General features: G+C 37.3%; 1 protein-coding gene across 3 annotated transcripts in view; it reads left to right on the top strand.

Annotated features, from left to right (window-relative positions):
• KCNN2 (potassium calcium-activated channel subfamily N member 2) overlaps positions 1-25,889 on the top strand; it is a 316,641-nt gene that overhangs the window by 283,560 nt on the left and 7,192 nt on the right. For 2 of the 3 annotated variants that reach the window (XM_007192113.2, XM_057541627.1), the window contains 2 exons: positions 7,072-7,182; positions 23,128-23,255. In XM_007192113.2, the coding sequence (XP_007192175.2) occupies positions 7,072-7,182; positions 23,128-23,255 (239 nt within the window). The remainder of the gene's footprint in view (positions 1-7,071; positions 7,183-23,127; positions 23,256-25,889) is intronic. The other variant, XM_057541626.1, reaches the window with a different exon arrangement.

Raw genomic sequence — 25,889 nt, forward strand, 5'->3', positions numbered from 1 at the left:
CAGACCTTCACTTCTCCCCAAGAAAATTTCTTAAGAAATAAGACAGCTGCTTTTTCCCAGGTACAGGCAAGTATAGCTGAAAGTTGTTGTGACCTTCTAGTATTCGACTCATTGTCTCTACAATTCCACCTACATTTTCTAAACTATCAGCACTTTGAATTGGCAGAGCTGCCCTTCCTGTCCCTGAAATACGTGCGCTCACATTGACATCATTGCTAATAAGGAGATTTAAACCTGAGGATGACTCATTGTTGATGACCCGTTTTATGTACCACTTCCTTCTTTCCAGCCACCAAAGCACACAAGAAGGAGCTGAACAAGCAAATGACTCTAAAGGAGAGTTGGGGTTCCTAAGCCCAGGTTTTATCACTGAACTCAAAAACCCACACACACACCTTCTCCCCTCTTCCTTAGGATGAGAACATTTTAACTGACCTCTGCCCTCCTATCAACAGTACAGCTGACCCTTGAACAACACTGGTTTGAACTGCCTGGATCCACTTATTGCGGATATTTTTCAGTAGTAAATACTGTAGTACTACAATCCATGGTTGATTGAATTCACAGCTATGGAGGGCCCACTATAAGTTATACTCGGATTTTCAACAACAAGGTGGGTGGGCATCCCTAATCCCCTCCTTGTTCAAGGGCCAACTGTATTTGAAGACACTCAGAGGGAATTTATCTTCAAAGTTATCTTGAATGTTGTTTATTTTCATAACCTAAAGAGATCTTGTAAAACTCCAATGGGATATTATACTGAAGCTGAATGTTTTATAGAATCTTTCTTACTTGCCAGAAATGCTTGTTTTATGTATCTTTATGAAAGAATAATTGTCAGGCAAGTGCACTAAAAAATGTATTCATTGTTCTAGGATATTGAATCAGTCAACCCCAGGGACAAAAACATGGGTAATGTTTTCAAGTACTCATTTTACCTTCCCTTTGAAGAAGAAGTTAATATTTTAAAATGCAAGTTGATCTTTCAGCTATTTTATTAACTTAGGTGCATTTTCAGTAGAAAGCATGATTTTTTCAAAATATGTTAAGAAATTTTCATTAGTGATAGGCAATCAATCAGCTATCAAACTAAAGTTTGACCTTTTAGGAGCTATTGTAAGACCCAGGAGGATAATTAATTTAACACTGGAATAATTTGAACTTTAGCAATTTTTGGCAGAGTCCTTCTCTGTGATGGTGAGTATTCTGGAATTTCCCCCAAAATTATAAATTTTATTATTATTATGTTGAATCTTTGGCAGATGCCTTTTTAAATAAGGAAAGAATCAAAACCTTAACCTGGTGTGCTATTAAAGGAATTTCCGTCTCCATAGGCTTGTGTATTAAGTTTTTAAAGCTTGATCCCAAAGTGCTGTTTCAAAATCATTCTTAGAAGTGTTTTTTAGTAGGATCAGCATCACCAGTGATCTAAAGTAAAAATATGTCACTTCTCTGAATTTTTCAAACACTGTGTGATAAATGATCTTGGGGAAAATGGGCTGCTGAACTTCTTTTACATTCTAGGGACCGACATGGCTTTCAATGTATGTGCTATATTAGAGAAGAATACAACAGAGAAAGGCACTACATCTTATTTTTTTTTATTGAAGTAGAGTTGATTTACAACGTTGTGCTAATTTCTGCTGTACAACAAAGTCACTCAGTTATATACATATATACATTCTTTTTCATATTCTTTTTCATTATGGTTTATCACAGGTTATCGAATATAGTTCCCTGTACTATACAGTAGGGACCTGGTTGTTTATCCATTCTAAATGTAATAGTTTATATCTACTAAACTCAAACTCCCAGTCTATCTCTCTCCCTTCCCACCTCCCCCTTGGCAACCACAGGTCTGTTCTCTATGTCTGTGAGTCTGCTTCTGTTTTGTAGATATGTTCATTTGTGCCATATTTTAGATTCCACATATAAGTGATGTCATATGGTATTTATCTTTCTCTGTCAGACTTCACTTAGTATGATAATCTCTAGTTGCATCCATGTTGCTGCAAATGGCATTATATCATTCTTTTTTATGGCTGAGTAATATTCCATTGTATATATGTACCACATCTTTATCCATTCCTCTGTCGATGAACATTTAGGTTGTTTCCATGTCTTGGCTATTGCGAATAGTGTGTCTGTGAACATATGGGTGCAGGTATCTTTTTGAATGTAGTTCTGTCTGGATATATGCCCAGGAATGGGATTGCTGGATCATATGGCAACTCTAGTTTTTTGCAGAACCTCCATACTCTTCTCTGTAGTGGTTGTACCAATTTACATTACCACCAACAGTGTAGGAGGGTTCCTTTTTGGCCATTCTGACTGGTGTGAGGTGATATCTCATTGTGGTTTTAATTTGCGTTTCTCTAATAATTAGTGATGTTGACCATCTTTTCATGTGACTCTCGGTCATCTGTATGCTTTCTTTGGAGAAATGTCTATTTAGGTGTTCTGCCCATTTTTCAATTGAGTTGTTTGGTTTTGTTTTGTTTTGTTTTGTTTTTGGCTGCGTTGGGTCTTTGTTGCTGTGTGTGGGCTTTCTCTAGTTGCAGCGAGTGGGGGCTACTCTTCATTGCGGTGTGTGGGCTTCTCATTGTGGTGGCTTCTCTTGCTGCGGAGCATGGGCTCTAGGCACGTGGGCTCAGTAGTTGTGGCTTGTAGGCTCTAGAGCACAGGCTCAGTAGCTGTGGCGCACGGGCTTAGTTGCTCGCAGCAAGTGGGATCTTCCCGGACCAGGGCTTGAACCTGTGTCCCCTGCATTGACAGGTGGATTCTTAACCACTGTGCCACCAGGGAAGTCCCTGGTTTTTTGATATTGAGTTGTATGAGCTATTCGTATATTTTGGAGATTAAGCCCTTGTCGGTCACATTGTTTACAAATATTTTTTCCCATTCTGTAGGTTGTCTTTTTTTTTTTTTACTGTTTCATTTGCTATGCAGGCACTGCATTTTAATTTGGCAGCATCTAAGACTCTCCAGGTGTTGGGATTCAGCTATAGCTTATGAGTTCTGATTGTCATTTGTCTGTTCACTTTGATCTGGCACAATGAGCATTAATACTTACTTATCTTTTCTAAGGACAAGGCCTCTCTCCCCCACTCCTCCTCTCTCTCTTGCAACATCTAATTTGTTAGAAGGAAAGATGATAAACTAGCCAAGGAAAACCTAAACCTTTGACTTTAATGTATTGGCGTCATAAACACCATGTTTTGTTTTGTTTTTTAATTAGTTTTTAGTTGTCTGAGCATCTTGAAGTGGCAAGTTAGTTATTTGCTTAGCTTTTTCTTAATAACATAAATGAAATGAGAGAAAAGTAACCAGGATACATTTTCTGACTTTGGTGAAAGGACTATGACTCATCTTGTTAAAGGCGTGCAGGGATCTTAATTTCAGAGAATAACATATGTTAGTCCCAACTGTTTCTATATCCATTGTGATCATGACAAGATTTGGAGAAAATGTTGTAAAAGCATATTTACTTTCATTCTATTCACTTTATGAAACAGAATGGTCCAGGAAATAGACATTGAGTGGACAATAACATCATGCCATTACTTAAATGTGTTGGCAGGAACTTAACTTGCACCTTTCAGGGGTAAGCCAGCTTCATTTTGCATAACTCTAAAAGTTTTTTAAAGTTACTTGTTTGAAACCCGATTCTATACATATCAAAACCTCTTATGATTTATTAAGAACCTGGGGAGGTATAAGACTTACATATAAGGAGTAATGGACTTTGAAGAAAAAGAGGTTTCTAAGTGGCTCTTGGGGTACAATTTAAAGGGTACAGTTAGGATAACGGAGTGAGGGATATAGGCAATGGTTTCACTAATTACTTAATTGTCAGATTCACTTGCTTCTCTAGTTTACAACAGAGGTAATCATTTAATAAACAAGACTTTGGTGAGCTAGAGAAATGGAAAAAAATATCACTCAAGAATAAGCACAGATAAAAATCAACTTCCAAAGGCTCTTGATACCAGTGATTTTCCACTCCTGTTGGGATTTTGATTTCTTTCCAGAAGAATTGCAGCAGTGGCCTCCTGCCAGAGGAGAACAATATTCAGCTTATTGACTGCCACTTATAGCTATCTCTCCAGTTGTAGAAGCCCCTCAGATTTTTATATTTGCTGCTTATTAAAAAGCTCTTGACTTTCCCTCGGCTCACTGATTGAGGAATGCCTGGGAGCCTACATGCAACAGGTGATCCCATTCCTGTCAAACAAATGCCATCACACTGTGGGTAGGTACAGAAGGCTAGCCTGAGTGACCACTGATTCCTTCCACCAATTCAGGCTAGCCTCTCATCAGTATACTGTAACTTATTTAGATTTTGTGGCAGGCATCTGAAAGTCAACATAATAGGTGTAGATGCTTCCAAAGGCCATTCTTTTCCTTCATTGGTATCCAGCCATAAAATCACTTGTCTTTCATTGTCTATACACAGCCCAAAATATCAAGATAGCTATCACACAGCCCATACATTTCTGACCTTGTCCTCTCTGTCCTCTTCCTTTATGCTCCTTGTTTATCATTTCCTGAATGTCTTCATAAGTGAAATGACTCTGGTAAGAACCTTTACCTAGTGTTTAAAATAGAAAGTAAGTAATGGAGTTTGCCATTTTCTTTCCATATCGTCCTTCACTTAAAGCAGTGACTTTGTGTTGGAGTCACATGGAGAGCTTTAAAAGATTCTAGTCACATTTAAGCTTAAAAAACACTGATTTAAAAGTTGCAGCGGTTATAAAATAAGAATAATGTTTTGCCTTATTTTGGTAACTAACCATATTCCTCAATTTTTAAACATTCATACTCTAAGAGTATTTGTTTTGCTTTGAAATACAGTGCTTCATATTGTGTCATGAATATGGAAGTGACCACAAATAAGAATATATATGATCTTACATATACAGAAAAGTATTATGAGATGAGGTAAAGGGTGGGAAATATACCAATGCTACTCTGAGTTAATAATTGAATAATCACTTACTCTGCCTTAATTGCCTCATCTCCAAAATCTGAAGGTTAAACCAGGTAGGTCTAATACCTTCTGGCTTCTTTCTCTGATCCTATCATCAGTACCACTTCATTTCTGAGGATACTGATTTCTCCATAGAGCTAGGTGGAAGGGGATATTTAAACCCTCTGGAAATATTATATTTAAACAGTATCAACTTACTAATAAGGCCATGTTTCTATGATTGTAATTATCCGGTTGTAGCAAGACAGGGCAAGTGTATTTATTTTCTCCTTTTCTCCTCAGTCTTGTCCCTCCTGCCAGATTTGTTGCAACAACTCATTCAGTGAGACCAAAAATTCCTTCTTTGGTTAGTAACTTAATGGCTAAATTACATTTATCAATTCAAATGGAGATGATTATAATTAATTATTTAATAAAACATAAGTAAGTATGAATCATGAAGAAAGATCATTTTCCTAGGTTGAATTTTTTTAAGGTTAATAAAGATATGTAAAGGTTAGGTTAGATGTTTTCTTAAACTACAAACTGTTTTCATTTTTGAAATGTGTAAGCATTTGTTTGTATAAGTAATATGTATTCGTTGTAGAAAATGTGGACTCTTCAGGAAAGCACAAAGAACTAAATAACTTACTGGTATTCCAACCACTGAGAGAGATGCTGTTCTCACAGCTGGGCTTATTTCTTTGTTTCACAAATATGAATTCCTTTTAAAAAATAAAATTAGGAGCAAATTATGTATATAAGTTTCTCACTTGCTTGTTTAAATATATTTTCTTTAAATATTATAGATATAAAAATTTAATATATTCATAATATATTAGGGAAATGCTATAAGTAATAATCATTCCCTCAAACTTAGATATTTAAGATGTAGACCACATTTTTAAGGGGCAGAGTTGCTATTATAACTCATGATTTTTAGACCTATTGGGAATGAGGAAAACCAGGTTACCTTGTGAGAATTTGAGACTCTCTCGGATGGCTATACAGTGAGCATCCTAACCCTCTTAGCTAACATAAAAGGGACGCTATTTAAAACTAGTTTAAAAGGCTTCCAGTCTGTTGAAAGATCCCCACATATTGTAAAGTCTCATTTCTTGCAGCCCTCTTCTGTGGGTCCTGCCTGTGCCCTGTGGCTCATTGTTGTCTGCCTACTGAGACGGCTAGGCAATCTTGATTCTCTGTGGTCCTCCCAAGGTTGAGATTCTGTCTGGAGATCTGGACTTCCTCGCCTGGGCCCTCCTGTAGGTGCCCCAGCCTTGCCTCCTGACCCTGCATGTAGTCACTGGTCTTTCAACCAAGAAGACCCCGTACCTCACAACTTGGAATGCATGCACCTTGATCATGGAGTAGGAGGGCTTTAATCTCTGGGGGACCATACAGTGTCACACGACTCTTCCTAAGAGATCAGCACAATAGCCTATAATTCAAAAAAGGACCACTGTTGAGTTTTTCAAAATAAAGGTAGCCCATTCCTTTCTTCATGCTGGTAAACCTCTGGAATAGTAAGGCTGTTATCCCTGACCTTCAGCACTTCACGTATGTCTCTTGTCCAGGTTCAGATCACTGTGATCCTTTCTGTTCTGCTTGTGGACACGTTTGAAGTTGTGCATATAATGCATCAGTTTCCATTCCTGGCTTTTCACAGTTGATTGTCCTGAAGACCTGCTGGTCTTATCTTCACAGAAGATTATAGAATATTATTTTTAGAGAATAATTATTTCCTCTCTGTGCATTTATGCTAATTCACTCATTTGTATATCCATGTATTTGATTTGCTCTATTTTTAAGTCCCTGAAAATTCAGCAAGTTGCTGTTTTACCATTTATTTCTTATGATTAAAATGTGTTTGATACAAACACATTTGTTCTTAGTTCACCTATTTTAAGTTTTTTACCATCAATCTAAAGGCTTGTTACTTGTTCTTATTGGCCATGCAGTTTCTGTCATATTGATGGAAGACACTGATAACTATCTGAAGATTAAAAATTGTAGTAATGTACTTAGTACAAAACATTGTTTAATGTGCTTGAGACCAAAAATAATAACTCTTCAGGGTTCTTTTCTCTCCTGGTTTTCAGGGTGCTGGTTGCACAGCCCTGGTGGTAGCTGTGGTCGCAAGGAAGCTGGAACTTACCAAAGCAGAAAAGCACGTGCACAACTTCATGATGGACACTCAACTGACAAAAAGAGTAAGTTACCACCCTTGTATCTCCAAAGGGAATATTAGTGTTTTTTCTTTCTTTGGTTTAAATTTTTATTTTATTTTATGTTGGAGTATATAGTTGATTTACAATGCTGTGTTAGTTTCAGGTGTTCACCAAAGTGACTTAGTTATACATACACATATATCTATTCTTTTTCAGATTCTTTTCCCACATAGGTTATTACAGAATAATGAATAGAGTTCCCTGTGCTATACAGTAGGTCCTTGTTGTTTATCTGTTTTATACATAGTAGTGTGTATATGTTAATCCCAAACCCTTAATTTATCCCCTCCCACACCTTTCCCCTTTGGTAACCATAAGTTTGTTTTCAAAGTCTGTGAGTCTGTTTCTGTTTTGTACATAAATTCATTTGTATCATTTTTTTAGATTCCACATATGTGATATCATATGATATTTGTCTTTGACTTACTTCACTTAGTATGAGAATCTCTAGGTCCATCCATGTTGCTGCAAATGGCATTATTTCATTCTTTCTTATGGCTGAATAATATTTCATTGTATATATGTACCACATCTTCTTTATCCATTCATCTGTAGATGGACATTTAGGTTGCTTCCATGTCGTGGCTATTGTAAACAGCGCTGAAATGAACATTGGTGTGCATGTATCCTTTCGAACCATGGTTTTCTCCAGATATATGCCTAGGAGTGGGATTGCTGGATCTTATGATAGCTCTAGTTTTAGCTTTTTAAGGAACCTCCATACTGTTCTCCACAGGGCTGCACCAATTCACATTCTCACCAACAGTGTAGGAGGGTTCCCTTTCCTCCACACTGCCTCCAGCATTTGTTGTTTGTAGATTTTCTGATGATGCCCATTCTGACTGGTGTGATAACTCATTGGCGTTTTGATTTGCATTTCTCTAATACTTAGTGATGTTGAGCATCTTTTCACGTGCCTCCTGGCCATCTGTATGTCTTCTTTGGAGAAATGTCTATTTAGGTCTTCTGCCCATTTTTTGATTGGGTTGTTTGGTTTTTTGTTGTTGAGTTGTATGAGCTTTTTGTATATTTTGGAGATTAAGACCTTGTCAGTCGCATCATTTGCAAATATTTTCTCCCATTCTGTGTGTTGTCTTTTCGTTTTGTTTATGGTTTCCTTTGCTGTGAAAAAGCTTTTAAGTGTAATTAGGTCCCATTTGTTTATTTTGTTTTCATTTTCATTACTCGAGGTGGTGGATCCTAAAAGATATTGCTGCAATTTATGTCAAGGAGTGTTCTACGTTTTCCTGTAAGAGTTTTATGGTATTTGGTCTTACATTTAGGTCTTTAATCCATTTTGAGTTTATTTTTGTGTACAGTGTTACAGAATGTTCTAATTTCAGTCTTTTACATGTAGCTGTCCAGTTTTCCCAGCACCACTTATTGAAGAGACCATCTTTTCTCTATTGTATATTCTTGCCTCCTTATTGTAGATTAATTGAACATAGGTGTGTGGGTTTATTTCTGGGCGTTCTATCCTGTTCTGTTGATCTATTATTTCTGTTTTTGTGCCAGTACCATACTGTCTTGATTACTGTAGCTTTGTAGTATAGTTTGACGTCAGGGAGCCTGATTCCACTAGCTCCATTTTTCTTTCTCAAGATTGCTGTGGCTATTCAGGTTCTTTTGTGTTTCCAAGCAAATTTTAAGACTTTTTGTTCTAGAACTGCAGAAAATTGGGAATTTAAAAGGGATTGCATTGAGTCTGTAGATTACCTTGGGTAGTATAGTCATTTTGACAGTAATTGATTCTTCCAATCCAGGTACATGGTATATCTTTGCATCTGTTTGTGTCCTCTTCAATTTCTTTCATCAGTGTCTTATAGTTTTCTGAGTACAGGTTTTTTACCTCCTTAGGTAGGTTTATCCTAGGTATTTTATTCTTTTTGATGCAATGATTAATGGGATTGTTTCCTTAATTTCTCTTTCTGACCTTCAGTTGTTTGTTAGTGTATAGGAATGCAAGAGATTTCTGTGTATTAATTTTGTATCCTGAAACTTTACCAAATTCATTGATGAACTCTAGTAGTTTTCTGGTATCATCCTTAGGATTTTCTGTGTATAGTGTCATGTCATATCATGTCTACTTCTTTTCCAGTTTGGATTCCTTTTATTTCTTTTTCTTCTCTAATTGCTATGTCTAGGACTTGCAAAACTATGTTGAATAAAAGTGGTGAGAGTGGACCCGCTTGTCTTGTTCCTGATCTTAGAGGAAATGCTTTCAGCTTTTCACCATTGGGTATGATATTACCTGTAGGTTTGTCATATATGGCCCTTATGTTGAGGTATATTCCCTCTATACACACTTTCTGGTGAGTTTTTATCATAAATATGGGTTGAATTTTGTCAAAAACTTTTTCTGCATTTATTGAGATGATCATTTGGGTTTTATTCTTCAGTTTGTTAATGTGATGTATCACACTGATTGATTTGCAAATATTGAAAAATCCTTGCATCCCTGGGATAAATCCCTCTTGATCATGGTGTGTGATCCTTTTCATGTACTGTTGGATTCAGCTTGCTAGTATTTTGTTGAGGATTTTTGCATGTATGTTCATCAGTGATACTGGCCTGTAAGTTTCTTATTTTGTGGCATCTTTGTCTGGTATCAGGGTGATTATGGCCTCATAGAATGAGTTTGGAAGTGTTCCTTCCTCTGCAATTTTTCAAAATAGTTTCAAAAGGATAGGTGTTAACTCTTCTGTAGATGTTTGATAGAATTCGCCTGTGAATCCATCTGGTCCTGGACTTTCATTTGTTGGGCATTTTTTAATCACAGTTTCAATTTCAGTGCTTGTGACTGGTCTGTTCATATTTTCTATTGCTTCCTGGTTCGGTCTTGGGAGATTGTACCTTTCCAAGAATTTTTCCATTTCTTTGAGGTTGTCCACTTTATTGGCATATAGTTGCTTGTAGTAGTCTTATGATCCTTTGTATTTCTTTGGTGTCAGTTGTAACTTCTTTTTCATTTCAATCGTTTCATTTATTGATTTGAGCCCTCTCTCTTTCTTGATGAGTCTGAATAAAGGTTTATCAACTTTATCTTTTCCAAGAACCAGCTTTGAGTTTTATTAATCTTTGCTATTGTTTTCTTTGTTTCTATTTCATTTATTTCTGCTCTGATCTTTATGATTTCTTTCCTTCTACTAACTTTGAGTTTTGTTTGTTCTTTCTCTAGTTGCTTTAGATGTAAGGTTAGGTTGTTTGGTTGGGATTTTTCTCGCTTCCTGAGGTAAGATTGTATTGCTATAAACTTCCCTGTTAAAGGTGCTTTTGCTGTGTCCCATAGCTTTTGGATCATCATGTTTTAATTTGTCTCTAGGTATTTTTTTATTTCCTCTTTGATTTCTTCAGTGATCCATTGGTTGTTTAGTAACACATTGTTTAGCTTCCACGTGTTTGTGTTTTTTATAGTTTTTTTTTTTTACCCCCTTGTAGTTGATTTCTAATCTCAAAGCATTGTGCTCGGAGAAGATGCTTGGTATGATTTCAGTTTTCTTGAATTTATCAGTGCTGGGTTTATGGCCCAGTATGTGATCTATCCTGGAGAGTGTTCCATGAGCACTTGAGAAGAAAGTGTATTCTGCTCTTTTTGGATGGAATGCTCTATAAATATCAATTAAGTCCATCTGATATATTGTGTCATTTAAGACCTGTGCTTCCTTAATGATTTTCTGTCTGGATGATCTGTCCATTGCTGAAAGTGGGGTGTTAAAGTCCCCCACTATTATTGTGTTACTGTCGATTTCTCCTTTTATGGCTGTTGGCATTTGCCTTGTGTATTGAGATGCTCCCATGTTGGGTGCATAAATATTTACAATTGTTATATCTTCTTCTTGGATTGACCCCTTGATCATTATGTAGTGTCCTTCCTTGTCTGTTGTGACAGTCTTTTAAAGTCTATTTTGTCTGATACGAGAATTGCTACTCCAGCTTTCTTCTGATTTCCATTTACATGGAATATCTTTTTCCATCCCCTAACTTTCAGTCTGTATGTATGTGTCCCTAGGTCTGAAGTGAGTCTCTTGTAGACAGCATATATATGGGTCTTGTTTTTGTATCCATTCTGTGTCTTTTGGTTAGAGCATCTAATCCATTTACATTTAAGGTAATTACCAATATGTATGTTTCTGTTGCCATTTTCTTAATTGTTTTGGGATTATTTTCATGGGTCTTTTTTCTTCCTTTCCCCTTTTGTTCTCTTCTCTTCTGATTTGATGACTATCTTTAGTGTTGTATTTGGATTCCTTTTTCCTTTTTGTGTGTATATCTGTTGTAGATTTTTGGTTTGTGGGTACCATGAAGTCTTGATATAGCAGTCTATAAGATTGTTTTAAGTTGCTGGTCTCTTAGTTTCAAATGCATTTCCAGTATCCTGCATTTGAACTCTCCTCTTCTCACAATTGCTGGTTTTGAGATCATATTTGTGTGTGGATTATTTCCTACCTTTACTGTATGTTTGCCTTTACTGATGAGCTTTCCCAGTTGTAATTTTCTTGTTTCTAGTTGTGTCCTTTTCTTTCCCACCTAGAGAAGTTCTTTTAGCATTTGTTGTAAAGCTGGTCTGGTGGTGCTGAATTCTCTTAGCTTTTGCTTGTTTGCAAAGCTTTTCATTTCTCCATTGAATCTGAACGAGAGCCTTGCTGGGTAGAATATTCTTGATTGTAGCTTTTTCCCTTTCATCACTTTGAATATATCATGACACTCCCTGCAGAGTTTCTGTGGAGAAATCAGCTGATAACCTTATGGGGATTCCCTTCTTGCTTTTAATATTTTCTCTTTGTCTTTAATTTTTGTCAATTTGATTAATATGTGTCTTGGCATGTTCCTCCTTGGGTTTATCCTGTATGGGACTCTGCACTTCCTGGACTTCAGTGAGTGTTTCCTTTCCTATGTTAAGGAGGTTTTCAGCTATTATCTCTTCAAATATTTTCTCAGGGTCTTTCTCTCTCTCTTCTCCTCCTGGGACCCCTATAAGGTGAATGTTGGTGCATTTACTGTTGTCCTGAGGTCTCTGAGACTGTCTTCATTTCTTTTCATTACTTTTTCTTTATTCTGCTTTGAGGCAGTGATTTCCACCATCTGTCTTCCAGCTCACTTATCTGTTCTTCTGCCTGATTTATTCAGCTATTGATTCCTTCTAATGTATTTTTTCATGTTAGTAATTGTATTATTCATCTCTGGTTATTTGTTCTTTGTTTATCTAGATCTTTGTTAAACACTTCCTGTATGTATCTTTTAGGTTTGTACCTCCATTCTTTTTCCATGATCTTGGATCATCTTTACTATCATTATTCTGAATTCTTTTTCAAGTAGCTTACCTATCTCCACTTAACCTAGTTGTTCTTTTGGGGTTTTATCTTGTTCCTTTGTCTGGAACATATTCCTCTGCCATCTCATTTTGTCTAACTTTCTGTGTTTGCAGTCCCACAGGCTGCAGGATTATGGTTCCTCTTGCCTCCAGTGTCTGCCCACTGGTGGGTGGTGCTGGGTCTTGTCCCTCTGGTGGGCAGGGCCATATCAAGGGGTGTGTTTTTAGGCAGCTGTGCGCTCAGGAAGCTTTTAAGCAGCCTGTCTGCTCTTGGGTGTTGCTGTGTTCTTGCCCTGTTTGTTGTTTGTCCCAGCACTGGAGCCTTCAGGCTGTTGGGTGGGGCAAGGTCTTGGCATCAAAATGGCAGCCTCCAAGACAGCTCACACCTATGAGTGCTCCCCAGTACCTCTGCCACCAGTGTCCTTTTCCCTGCAGTGAGCCACAGCTGCCCTTCCACCTCCCCAGGAGACCCTCCAAGAGCAGCAGGTAGGTAGGTCTGCTCTAGGCTCTAATGAAGTCACTGCTTTTTCCCCTGGGTTTCGGTGTGCACGAGACCTTGTGTGCATCCTCCAAGAGTGTCAGTTCTGCTTCCCCCAGTCCTGTGGAGTTCCTGCGATCAAGTCCCACTGACCTTCAAAGCCAAACGCTCTGGGGGCTCCTCCTCCTGATGCCAGTCCTGCAGACTGGGGAGCCTGATGTGGGGCTCAGAACTCTCTCTGTGATATAATTATGTGGGAGAACCTCTGCAATATAATTATTTTCCACTTTGTGGGTCATCCACCCAGTGGCTATGGGATCTGATTGTATGGCAAATGCACCCCTCTTACCATCTTGTTGTGGCTTCTTCTTTGTCTTTGGAAGTAGAATATCTTTTTTGGTAGGTTCCAGTCCTTTTTTATTGATGGTTGTTCAGCAGTTAGTTGTGGTTTTGGTGTTTTCATGAGAGGAGGTGAGCTCAGGTCCTTCTACTCTGCCATCTTGTCTGGGGCTCCTGTTTTCTTTCAATTTTGGGCAATAATAGTTTTTACTTTGACCTCTGAAGCTGAAATGATATGGTTTAAAGTTAAGGCATTCTTGGAGTCAGTTCCATTTTTTCACATTGAGAATAAACTCTTCCTAACCTTAGATCAGTCAGGAAATAATTGGAAAACCTTGGTATTTACTCAAGTATAAAAATAAACCACATAAATCTAAAATAGGCATACTTAACATTTAAGTTTGCAGCATGCAAGAGGAGACCAATATTGGATTGAGTAGGAAAGAATATACCATCAGTGTATTATAAAAACTTTTATGGGAAGGTGGTTCAACTGATATTTTATTGAGCTTCTGTGAGATAGTCACTGTTCTAAAGACTGGGGTTGCAAAGACAAAGAAAAAAAACCCACTACCTTTAGGACCCCAAGGTAGGGGTAGAGAGATGTTGAAAATGGTATGGCATCCAGACAGGAGAAAACAGTCATCACAGTTTTTACAGAGCCCTTGCTCTGTGCCAGCCACTGCTCTAAGCTTGTCACATTAGAGCAGTGGCTGGCACACTTGTCTCATCCTTACAACTTTCTGAGTGAAGTGCTAGGATCATAGCCATTATACAAATGTGGAAGCCAAGACCCAGAGGCTAGGTATCGCATGTAAAAAGAAAAAGATTTGTATCATGCTAAATTTTTAGCCTCTCTTCATAGTCACTTGGGAGACCAAAATAACAAGGTCAAAAATAACAAAATTATTTTACACCAGTCATCTTGCTATATAACCACTCCTCAACATGGAATCTAATTGGTCTGTCATTGAAATAACAAAATACGTTGTCATACTTTACCCATAAAAGAATCAAGAGAGGTCTCAAGCAGCATTCTAATTGTAGTGTTTTTACTCACTCTACATCTTATCTATCAGACACTATTTTGAGACTTCATTGCAGTTAGTAGGTCCACACAATTCTAGATGATCAAAGACACTCACTTGCCACCATGCTTTCAATCTGGATTTACCACTTTGGAATGTCTTCTACTTTACACAATTTTCTTCAGTTCCTGAATTCATTCTCTAAATTCGTGAACATTTCTAAATGTTACAGGGAAGCACACAGAGGGTGGTAGGAGAGAGGTAAAAGAGCTGAGTGGAAGGTTGGGGTTCTTGTAACCTTCAAAGATATCCAAGGAAATGAAAATACATGCACATTACATTATTAGTCCACATCTAATCCAAAATTGTAGCACATGTTTCATGTATCTCATTGTGTGTTTAAGAATCAGAAGTTGTACAATATCAGAAAAATATCTCTTCCATAAAGTCCCTTGTATAATCCAAATAATTTTATCCTGAAGATTATGTTTTCACAGGAATTAAGTTAATGCCACACTTAAGACACTATGTAGAAAAATACCTTAAAACACCGTATAATCCATATATATCCATGTACTGATAAATCTTTTCAATAGGAAAAAAAAACTTGGGACAGAATCCAAATAATGAAAATTTTTTAAAAAACAAATTAATTAGCATATTTAGACTGATTTCCCCTTGTTTTATTTTGAGAAGGAAAGAAAGTAATTTCTTTACATTTACCTTGGGATATTGATATTCCATATCTTTATTACTGAAACATTTTTGGAAAACACAAGGGCTTTGATTTAAAAGTCTACCGTTTAACATGGTTGTATACTGCTTTTGATGAGGATGTATGTGAGAATCACAGAAGTCTCCCAGTTTCTTTCAGGAGACACTCCAGGTTGATTTTACACTTTAGCTGAGGGTCCCTCAACCTCAGCACTATTGGCCTTTGGGGCTGGATGTTTGTTGTATGGGACTTTCTTGTATGTTGCAGCATGTATAGCAGCATCCTTGGCCTCCACTCACTCACTAGAAGCTAGATGCCAGCAGCACTTCCCCTAACTTGTGACAACAAAATTGCCTCTAGACTTTGCCACATGTCTCCTAAAGGGACAAAGCCTCCACAGTGAGAACCACTGCTTTTGCTTGTTATTCCCCAAAGATTTGGAGATGGGGACAAGTCCCCTTAACAGATACTCTTTTTGACCATGCTGAATTTATTGTCATCATTTTCCTGGGAATAATGTATTCATTTCACAAAAATACACTGTGGACCTAATGTAGTCAGGGTTCTGAGTTAACTGCTATAGTCCAGGGATCAGATAATTTTAAGCTTTTCTAATGCTGTTCCTTCAGTAAATCAGATGAAAGTTCTGTTTCTTCCTGCTTGGCGGAAAAATGCACTTGTGCTCTTGCTAATGATGTTGCTCTTGGGTCCCCTTATGGATTCAGGATGTAGATCTATGCATCTAGATGACCTTCCTTTAGTTTTTATGGCTAGAACTCATTTCCCCAGTCATCACACGTTTTCTGATGTTACTGCTTTTCTGTCATAAGTAAGTTCTTGTATACATTTGATAAACTCCCTGTAGATAATGTTGAATTAGGAGTCATATTGTTGGTAGAAAGCTTTTTCAGTAAAAAGTACTGTTCTAGTTTCAAAATTCACATTCTCCACCATGCTTATGATGCTTTATTAATTCTATTATCTCACTACTATTGCTTAAAAGCACAGCTACTTTGAAGTATTTCTTGCAAACAGAGTCTCTAATAGGTCTGAGAAAGACACTCGAGCAGGCTTGCTGACAGGTCTATTTTTATAGGCAAAATGCCACTAAGTACAAAAGCAAATGTTAAAATGGCATTAAAATCAAACAAATTTCTAGTTTATGATTCCCGTTCCATTATTATACTCAGTATAGCATATGAAAATAATAGCCCTTTTATGTTTCTCTCTGTACTATTTTATACAAAGTTAGTTATCAATTAATGAGTGTCATTGATTCCATTTGGTTATTTATGGAATTTTTAAGTGGACCCATTTTATAATTTTTAAATTAAAAAAATCTAAAATACTGAATGAGCAATTAAAAATTATTTCTGGATAATAACCAAGAATAAACAAGGACCTTAAAGCCATACACAGTTACTAAGATGACAGATTAAAAATGAAAATATCCCCTGAAACACTACATCGAAGTTTTTTGATGGTCAACAGGGATAGTGGTCACAGACATTCTGAAATCTTAATATGACTTTTTTAACATTCATATTGCTTTTCTTTAAATGATAGATAGATTATTCTTCCAGGAAGAAATGGACCCTTCCAAGCCTTCCAGTGTGTTATTTTAACTAAACTGAACAATTTCCATGAAAAATTATTCACCATGTACAAAGTTTGAGGAACAACTTTATACAGAACTCATTTCTCTGTGGGACTACATTAACCACATGAAATACTATGTTTGAAAGTAGAACACACAATTCACTGGGCACGAGCATTAATGGAGGATTGTCCTATATAATTCCAAAAGTTTACATGACACTCCTCTGCAATTCAAAAATGGCCATGGCCGATAGGTCCATGTAACCTGAATAATCTAAGGATTTCAAAATCAAAGCATAATAGCGATAACTTATCAGTAGGCTTAGTAAGACAGAACCAGCTATTTAATAGATTCGTAGCATATGACCTTACAGACGCAATGTGTTTACCATGCTAAAACTTTAGGAAATATATTATTATTACTATTCATTCAGGTTTGAACCAAAAAGAAATCTTGGAGTTTGGCCCATCTGGCTACTTTCATTTTGGAAAGAAACTTGAAAACAAGCAATTCTGAGAACCCAGGCATAATTTTTAAAGTCGCTAGATGTACCATGAAGGATAATTATACATATTAACGTCCACTGTGGGTGTTTCCAATCCTGTTAAGAATTCTCAATAAGATCCATAATAAGAACACTATTATATAATTATATGTAATTATGTAATTTTGTTTCTTGCATATCTCTTAACAAGTGAACAGAAATTCTAGAGGATTTACTGTGTGTAGCTTTTATATCATGCTTGGCTACCTATCCCAGTGGGTTAAAATACAAATGCATGGACCCCTTGACCTTGCCTTGTTCCATTCACCCCGCCGCAGGTACCTGGTCTCACGGAGAACTGGGCTGGCAAGAAAGGTTGGTGCCCTGAGCACATCCATCCCCGCTGCTGCAGGGGCAGTGAAAGCACATGATGTCCTACTAAGCTGCACAGGCTTAGTGGCCTTGACTTTGTGCCCCAGGCATCCTGGAGGCATCACCCACAGCATATAGAGCAACATTTTACTGTAATTATCAGAACGAGAGGCAAGAAACTCTCCTGCCTCAAAAAAGCCTCTGAAGGGAGAGGCAAGAGGAAGAAAAAGAAAGTAGTAAAAAGCAAAGGAAATCTATAAACAAAGTAGCCTGTTAAATAACTCTCTAATTGTATGTATCATATAGGGTTGAACGAAGCAAACATTCAGTTAAAAGTCAATCAGCTTTAAGAGCTTTTGTGGTTTATAAAGTATTGTTTCACATAAAAAATATATTTTACCTTACTACCTATGGCTTTAATATTTTATAATTACCTAGGAGTCAGCAATAGAACATGTCATGTCCTTTATACCTATGAAAGTGGGTTGAAGGCATCTAGTGACTATTACTACTTTTAATAGTATGAATAGCTTATAGGACCTTTGTTTTCTCAAATTATTACTAAAATATCTGATTATTTTATGCCTTTCAAAATTTTTCTGATAAAAGACTTGCATTTGAGTTGACCACTATTTTTTTTTTAATTTTTATTTTATATTGGAGTATAGTTGATTGCAATGTTGTGTTAGTTTCAGATGTACAGCAAAGTGATTCAGTTATACATGTATCTATTCTTTTTCAAATTCTTTTCCCATTTAGGTCATCACAGAATATTGAACAGAGTTCCCTGTGCTATAGTAGGTCCTTGTTGGTTATCTATCAATATTTTAAATATAGCAGTGTGTACATGTCAATTAGTGAGGTAGAACAAATGTTCTTATTTTCCCTGTGTGAGTGTGTCTCTGGGGATACAGGAAATGGAGAGAGGAAGAGAAGGTTCCTGTTAAGAAAGGGCCCACCTTTTACTTTCCTTGTTCTGTGAAGTAGAGGAAATAAGTTATATTTCATAGTGGTGCTGGGCCATTAATTGGCAACATATAATACAGCTACTAATTATTGAGAGATATCTGTGAATCTCTGGTACCAACTCTCATGGTATCTAGCAAGTGATAGAGACTCAATAAATTTGTTGAATTAATAAATGGAAATGCTCTGACCCCTTTAGATCCTAGGTCTCTTCTTTAAACCTGTACACCCTTCTTATCAGGAGGGTCCTTTGGTTGATAAATATGCATCTATGGTTATGATTAGAAGTTTTTTATGATACAAATTATGTATACTATGGTGCCAAATTTAACACCATAGACATTTATTTAATACCAGCTATGCCAAAAGCACTGAGCTAGGGAGAAACAATGACATGACCTCTAAAACTTTGTAAATGCCCTGGAAAGTGGAGCAGGGGCTCCAGAGTTACATTGTTACATGACTATAGAGCAGGGTTCTTAACTGCAAATAAACTTTCATCTCAATGATCACAAATGCACAGACCTACTTCTCCTCTCCCCCATTTTTCCTGTAAGTAAGTTTAGATTAGAATTTTCATGTAACAATTCCCATCCTTCAAACCTGTAAAACACTGAGGTGTTTCCACCCTGTCTTCTCCCTGTCTTCTGTTCCCTTTCAACCCTATGAGGAACCGAGGAAAAAAATCTACTATTATCAGTAGAGGATAAGTAAGTTTTTCTATGTTTGTTTGGATATATTGTTTTGTTTCTGCTGTATTGAAAAGTAGCAGTTAAATAAGATGCTTTAAGAGATTTATTCCTGTATTTGAAAGGGAGTTAGTTAGAAAGGGGATGTTTCACCATAAATGGATATATTTCACAGTTCTTAAAAGCAGCTGTAGGGATTTCATTTTCAGATGAGGAGTCAGTTATTTTTCAGCCTGTCATCTACATTGCATGTTTAGTGAATACAAATCCTACAATATAAGGTCCAAGGGTTATCGCCCACTGCAGTACACTCTGAAATTGAGGTTCCCTACTCCCTTCCAGTCATTCCCCCACCATCTCAAAGAAAAAGAATCATTTAAAATACATTAAGGACAAGTATTGGATCACCTTTGAAAATTTTATAGACTTTAACAATTTGGCATTTGCTCTTTGTAGATGAGACTCCAAACCAAAATTAATTGCTGTGTTCTATTCCAAACACTGCTATGTTCAACTGCTGTGTTCTTGTCTCATCACATCTTACCCAGTTTTCTAGCTGCCTCACTGGTCTGTGTTCTAGGTTCTTACTCTGTGTCTTGAGCTGATAAAACCAGGGAGGGAGGATATGCCAGGGCCCTTACCAGTCCTCCAGGCAGTACATCTGCTCAGAGAGCTGAGACCTCCAGTAGCCAGCCCTTCTCCTTGCTAGCAGGGAAGGGACTGTCCCAACCCCAGGCAGTGCTGTCTAGTCACTTCCCACTCCTCTCTCTTTAAAAGCAAAGTCCTCCTACAAAGCTACAGTCATCAAAACAGTATGGTACTGGCCCAAAAACAGAAATATACATCAATGGAACAGGAAAGAAAGCCCAGAAATAAACGCACACACCTATGGTCAATTAATTAAGCTATGACAGAGGAGACAAGAATATACAATGGAGAAAAGACAGTCTCTTCAATAAATGGTGCTGGGGTAACTAGACAGCTACATGTAAAAGAATGAAATTAGAACACTCACTAACACCAAAAATAAACTCAAAATGGATTAAAGACCTAAGTGTAAGCACAGATACTGTAAAACTCTTAGAGGAAAACTTAGGAAGAACATTCTTTGACATACATTGCAGCAAAATCTTTTTTGATCTGTCTCCTGGAGTTTTACGGAAATAAATAAACAAATGGGACCTAATGAAACTTAAAAGCTTTTGCACAGCAAAGGAAACCATAAACAAAACAAAAAGACAACCCATAAAATAGGAGAAAATATTTGCAGATGATGCAACTGACAAGGGATTAATCTCCAAAATTTACAAACAGCTCATGTGCCTCAATATCAAAAAAACAAACAAACAGCCCAATCCAAAAATGGGCAGAAGACCTAGATAGACATTTCTCCAAAGAAGACATACAGATGGCCAGGAGGCACATGAAAAGATGCTCAACATCACTAATTATTTACAGAAATGCAAATCAAAACTACAATGAAGTATCACCTCACACCGGTCAGAATGGCCATCAGCAAAAAGTCTACAAACAATAAATGCTGGAGAGGGTGTGGAGAAACGGGAACCCTCCTACACTGTTGGTGGGAATATAAATTGGTAAAACAGTGAAGAGTAGTATGGAGTTGCCTTAAAAAAACTAAGAATAGAGCTACCATATGACCCAGCAATCCCACTACTGGGCATATACCCAGAGAAAACCATAATTCAAAAGGATACATGCACCCCAATGTTCATTGCAGCACTGTTTACAATAGCCAAGACAAGGAAGCAACCTAAATGTCCATCAACAGAGGAATGGATAAAGAAGATGTGGTACAGATAAACAATGGAATATTACTCAGCCATAAATTAAAAAAATGAAATAATGACATTTGCAGCAACATGGATGGACCTGGAGATTATCATACTAAGTGAAGTAGTCAGACAGACAAAAACAATATCATATGATGTCGCTTATATGCAGAATCTAAAAGAAAAATGATACAAATGAATTTATTTACAAAACAGAAACACTCACAAAACAGAAACACTCACAAAACAGAAACAGCAACTTAGAGAACGAATTTATGGTTACCAGGGGGAAAGGGTGGGGGTGAGGGATAGATTGCGAGTTTGGGACTGACATGTACGCACTACTGTCTATAAAATAGATAACCGCCAAGCACCTACTGCATAGCACAGGGAAGTCGGCTTAATATTCTGTAATAACCTAAAAGGGAAAAAAATTTGAAAAAGAATGGATACTTGAATGGTTATAACTGAATCACTTTGCTGTACACCCGTAACTAACACATCATTGTTAATCAACTATACTCCGATATAAAATAAAAATTTTTTAATTAAAAATAAAAGCAAGGTCCTCCAACCTCAGCAAATTACACTGCATCCAGTTCCTTACCTTTGCAAAGGAGACCAGTGTCAGATGGAAGAGCCTTCTGAACGGTGACTCTTACCTTGTGAGGAAGAGAAATGATTCCATAAGAACGAAGAGCAGGAGTTCACTGGAACACCTTTTAACTTCACTGTGGACATGTCACTTGCATGCACTGCTGGTGCTCAACACCCCGCGTTTCATTTTTCTGTTGGCTGGAGAATGTTCTCCATGCAGAGTCTAATGAATATCCAGAGGAAGTCACAACTAAAAGCAGTCTTCAGAAACCAGCCATTTTCTTAAAGTGGGTTCTAGCCATACAATTTCACTCAAAAAGAAAACTCAGCGCCATGAAAAAGGATTCACCATCAGCCACCCAACCTGATGTTTTCTCCGCTAAAGTGAAAAAATACACATACATACTTGGGCCATAGTTTTGGTAAATTATAATACTCTTCCTTATTGTAAATCTAAGTGCTGAAAAGGAGTTTAACAATAATTCTCTCTAACCTTCTCATGTTAGAGCAAACTAAAATCCTGCAAGGTTAGCTTGTCTCCTTGACCTGACTTGGTTGGTCCAAAGTCAAGAACTTAGAACCCATTTCTGAAGCCCAGTTCACTGTTCTGTCTTACCCCACCACACTGCCTGTCTTTAAAAAGTTGTCTTCCTCCACCCAGCCCCCCTCTAGCCTGCAGCTCTCCTTGTGAGACATCCTTTATCCATCACTCAAAAGAATTAAATGAATCAACTTCCCAGAATAAGTAGCTAACAACAAGCACAAGTGAAAGCTCTGGGTCATCAGTTCTTGTCTTGTGAGCAAGGAAGAGGACTTACCAACTTGCAGGAATCTTTGAAGACTTGAAAGTATCAAGAAAGCAAGTGAATGAAGTCTCACTAGGAAGTATTCACACCTTCCATCAGCTGCAGTAAGTCTTGGCAGTGTTACTATAATGCCTTTATCCTTTAGGTTTGTCCTGTCCATGTGAAACGCAGTGTATTTAAAATACCAACAAAATCATGACAACACAGACTCTCTGTCAGTTGATTAAAGTGTGCTAACAAGTATGCAATTTGCTAAGTCACCCTGGGAGGCTGGATGACTGGGTCTTCTTGTACATTCAGCAGTGGAAACATGCCCTTCCTGTAGTGCACAGCCAGAAATGCCGAGCAAGCTTGCAAAGGACAGGGTTAACCTTGGCCTTCTGGCATTTTGCCTTTCTCCAGGGAAACAAAGAACATGGAGAGAGCAACTGCGATACAAGGTGAAGAAAGCCGCACCTCTTGATTTAAAAAAAAAAGAAAAGGTAGTTGAAAGGTTCCTCATGGGGTAGAGTAGAAGTTAGCCCCGAAAGAGATCATTAGCCCCTCATATTTCAAGGTAAGCATTCCCAGACAGATACAGGTACTTTTAAAAAGGCACAGAGTCAAGAAAAAAACTTTTGAGATACAGTTACTAAACAGAGCTAGAGCTTACCATGATCATTGGGATGAAGAGTATGACACCCAGCCAAGTTGCAAAGGATTCTGCTCTGGAATTTATCAACTGCTGTGTTTGTTTGTTTTCCTAACAGGTGAAAAACGCAGCTGCCAATGTACTCAGGGAAACATGGCTAATTTACAAAAATACAAAGCTAGTAAAAAAGATAGATCATGCAAAAGTCAGAAAACATCAACGGAAATTCTTGCAAGCTATTCATCAGTAAGTACCATTCTCCACTTTCATTCTGCATTTGTATCTCTGGGTTTTAAATCTTGCACCTGCTTATTCTTCTTTCATGAGGGAGGGAAAAAGAGAACATTATCATGTTTGTTCCCAGAAGACGTTATTTGGCATTTTAATAATTCCATAATTTTTCTCAGGATTTCATTTGTCAGTTCATTTTATGATTAAAAATCATTCATTATTGGGAGAATAGCCATATAATATATCAATTAAAGTGTCTATTCAGTTTCTTTTTTTTAGATAGAAGCAATAGTTTCAGTTAAAATTGTATTCCTTGATTTATTTATTCATATAGTTTGCTCTAAGATGTTTAGTTTGTATCTACTACAGAGTCTTTAAAGAAATTTAACATTTTATGATCCACCTGGACTTTTTAACATACTGTCAAGCATCTTTGTATGAAGGTAGTACATACAATTGACTTAATACTCGAATTTTTTAATTAGTTTTTAATCAGGACTTGGAGGATTTTCTATATGCTACGTGTTCATTATAGATTTTAGAGTTCCTATAGGCCTTGCAGTCATTATTCTGACTTTATCGAGGCCACGGTTATTCAATTGGTTTAAGTCCTTCGTGCCATTTTACTGTTATACCTACCATCATAGACTTGTAAAATACAAATCTCTATCTAGTAAGTTTCAATGATAATTTGAAAGCACCAGGTCTTTCTCCCCCAGGCTGGCAGCATCCTTACCGTAAGTACATTATGCGGGTGTCAGTTATGATGCCATGCAGCCTTGCTCTTAATGCCATTTCTATATGGGGCAGGGCAGATGCATCACATTTTGTGGGTCAGAAAAGTGGCTTTTCTCATGCAACCTACCAGGGTAATCATGGAAAGGTAGCTAAATACTAGGTATCCTGATTATAAAGGGAGATGTGTTTTCTTAGAGCTAATTAGCACAGCAGACAGGAAGTTCTGAGGCTGAAGTGTTAATTTTACATATTTAGGGAATTCATATGTATATTACACTCACATTCCGTTGAAAACCATCAAGCATTCATCTTTTACCTTTTCACCTGCCATCCACTCTCCTTTTTAAATAGGTATCACTGAAAATGTGGAATATGTCTATAATTATAGACATACATGTACTTGTATAGAAGTTGCTACCTTTCTTAATGAAAATAACATCCAAGTACCCTGGGCTCTAAAATAGGAGACTCTGCACGTATGGTAGAGTAGCTGGTCCTCATTGCTACTCTTAGCAATTCACACATGTTCTTTCCCTTGCTGCCACCAACACCAAAGTGACATTATTTCTCCTTTAGCTCTGTGACTTGACTGGACACACAACTATGCATTTTCCCCATATAAGGAAAAGAATTTTAAGATAGTACTCTTTCAAAGTCTCGGAGAGAGTAAAAGTGAAAAACACAAGAGAGGAACATTGTACTTGATCTGGCTCACAAGCAGGAATTCTCTCCCTGGAGCTCACAGCTACCTTTAATAATCAGGTATCACCACCTAGGACCACTTGCCTCCACATCTTGACTCCTTGAAGCTTAGACCTAAGAGAGTGGGTCCCCTGAGAGATGCTGAGCCTTTACCTCTCCCTCAAGGGTCACCTGGTAAAATTTCCTGGTAGAGTGATCATTCCTACAGCCCCCAAACCGTACAACACAATAACCCCAACATTCATACAAGAGGTACACATGGTATACTGTGGAGAAATCATTTTCTCTGTACTTTGAATGTTTCGATACTAACCTATATTGTTCAGATCTATTAAAAAGAAAACTTACCTTTGCGGGTGTGAGAAAATGTGGTGTCCCAGGATGGAAAGGATGTGAGATGACATGGAAGTAGGCAAGCGGGTCAGTCTTCGGGCTGAGCGTCCACACATCCCATTTCCTCCAGGATTGTATTTGTGTCCCTTCCTGTTAGTGTAACTTACCTGTTCAATATGTAATGAAATGTGACTTGCCTTTGATGCCATTGATAAATTTCCATATAACCAAAAAAAAGAAAACGCTTTGACAATTTTTGTCATGTAATTCTGTAGCCATGTGTAAATGGTGGGTATTTCTATATTTATATAAATTGTCATAGAACTCTTAAGTTTGGAATACATTCACACTCAAAACCCTGGGGGACAATTTACGGGTGTTCATTATAAAATTTTTTCAACTTTGCTTTAGGTTTGAACATTTTTATAATAAAATGTTAGGCAAAAAAATCTTTGGTGAAACTAAGTGTAAAAACTGTCCCTAGGCAATTGGCATATTGCTACAAGCTGTACTGACATGATCTGAAGGGTTTCGTGGTGTAGGTTACATGGGTTGTTCAGCATGCTGCTTTTTGGTAGAGTAACAGAGGAAACCACATGTGATTCTTCTGCTTCTTTCAGACATTTCTCATTGTTTCTTCTGTAGTCTTGTGTATTTCTAAAGTAGATGAGCTTTAAGCAACGCAAAAATGTTCTGAATTGTTTTATAAATTAGTCTTGGGGCTGTTGGGTTTCCTTTGAGGTGGGAGAGTACTTATACTTTGTGAAAAGTAGATGGGCTGGGTGTGGCTAGGTTATGCTAATTATGCATAATTATCTTTCACTGAACTTAGTGAGTGAAGCCATAAAGGAAAGCACACAGGGCTCGATTCCTAAG

This window comes from Balaenoptera acutorostrata, chromosome 2 (assembly GCF_949987535.1).
Source record: "Balaenoptera acutorostrata chromosome 2, mBalAcu1.1, whole genome shotgun sequence".
Taxonomy (NCBI): domain Eukaryota; kingdom Metazoa; phylum Chordata; class Mammalia; order Artiodactyla; family Balaenopteridae; genus Balaenoptera; species Balaenoptera acutorostrata.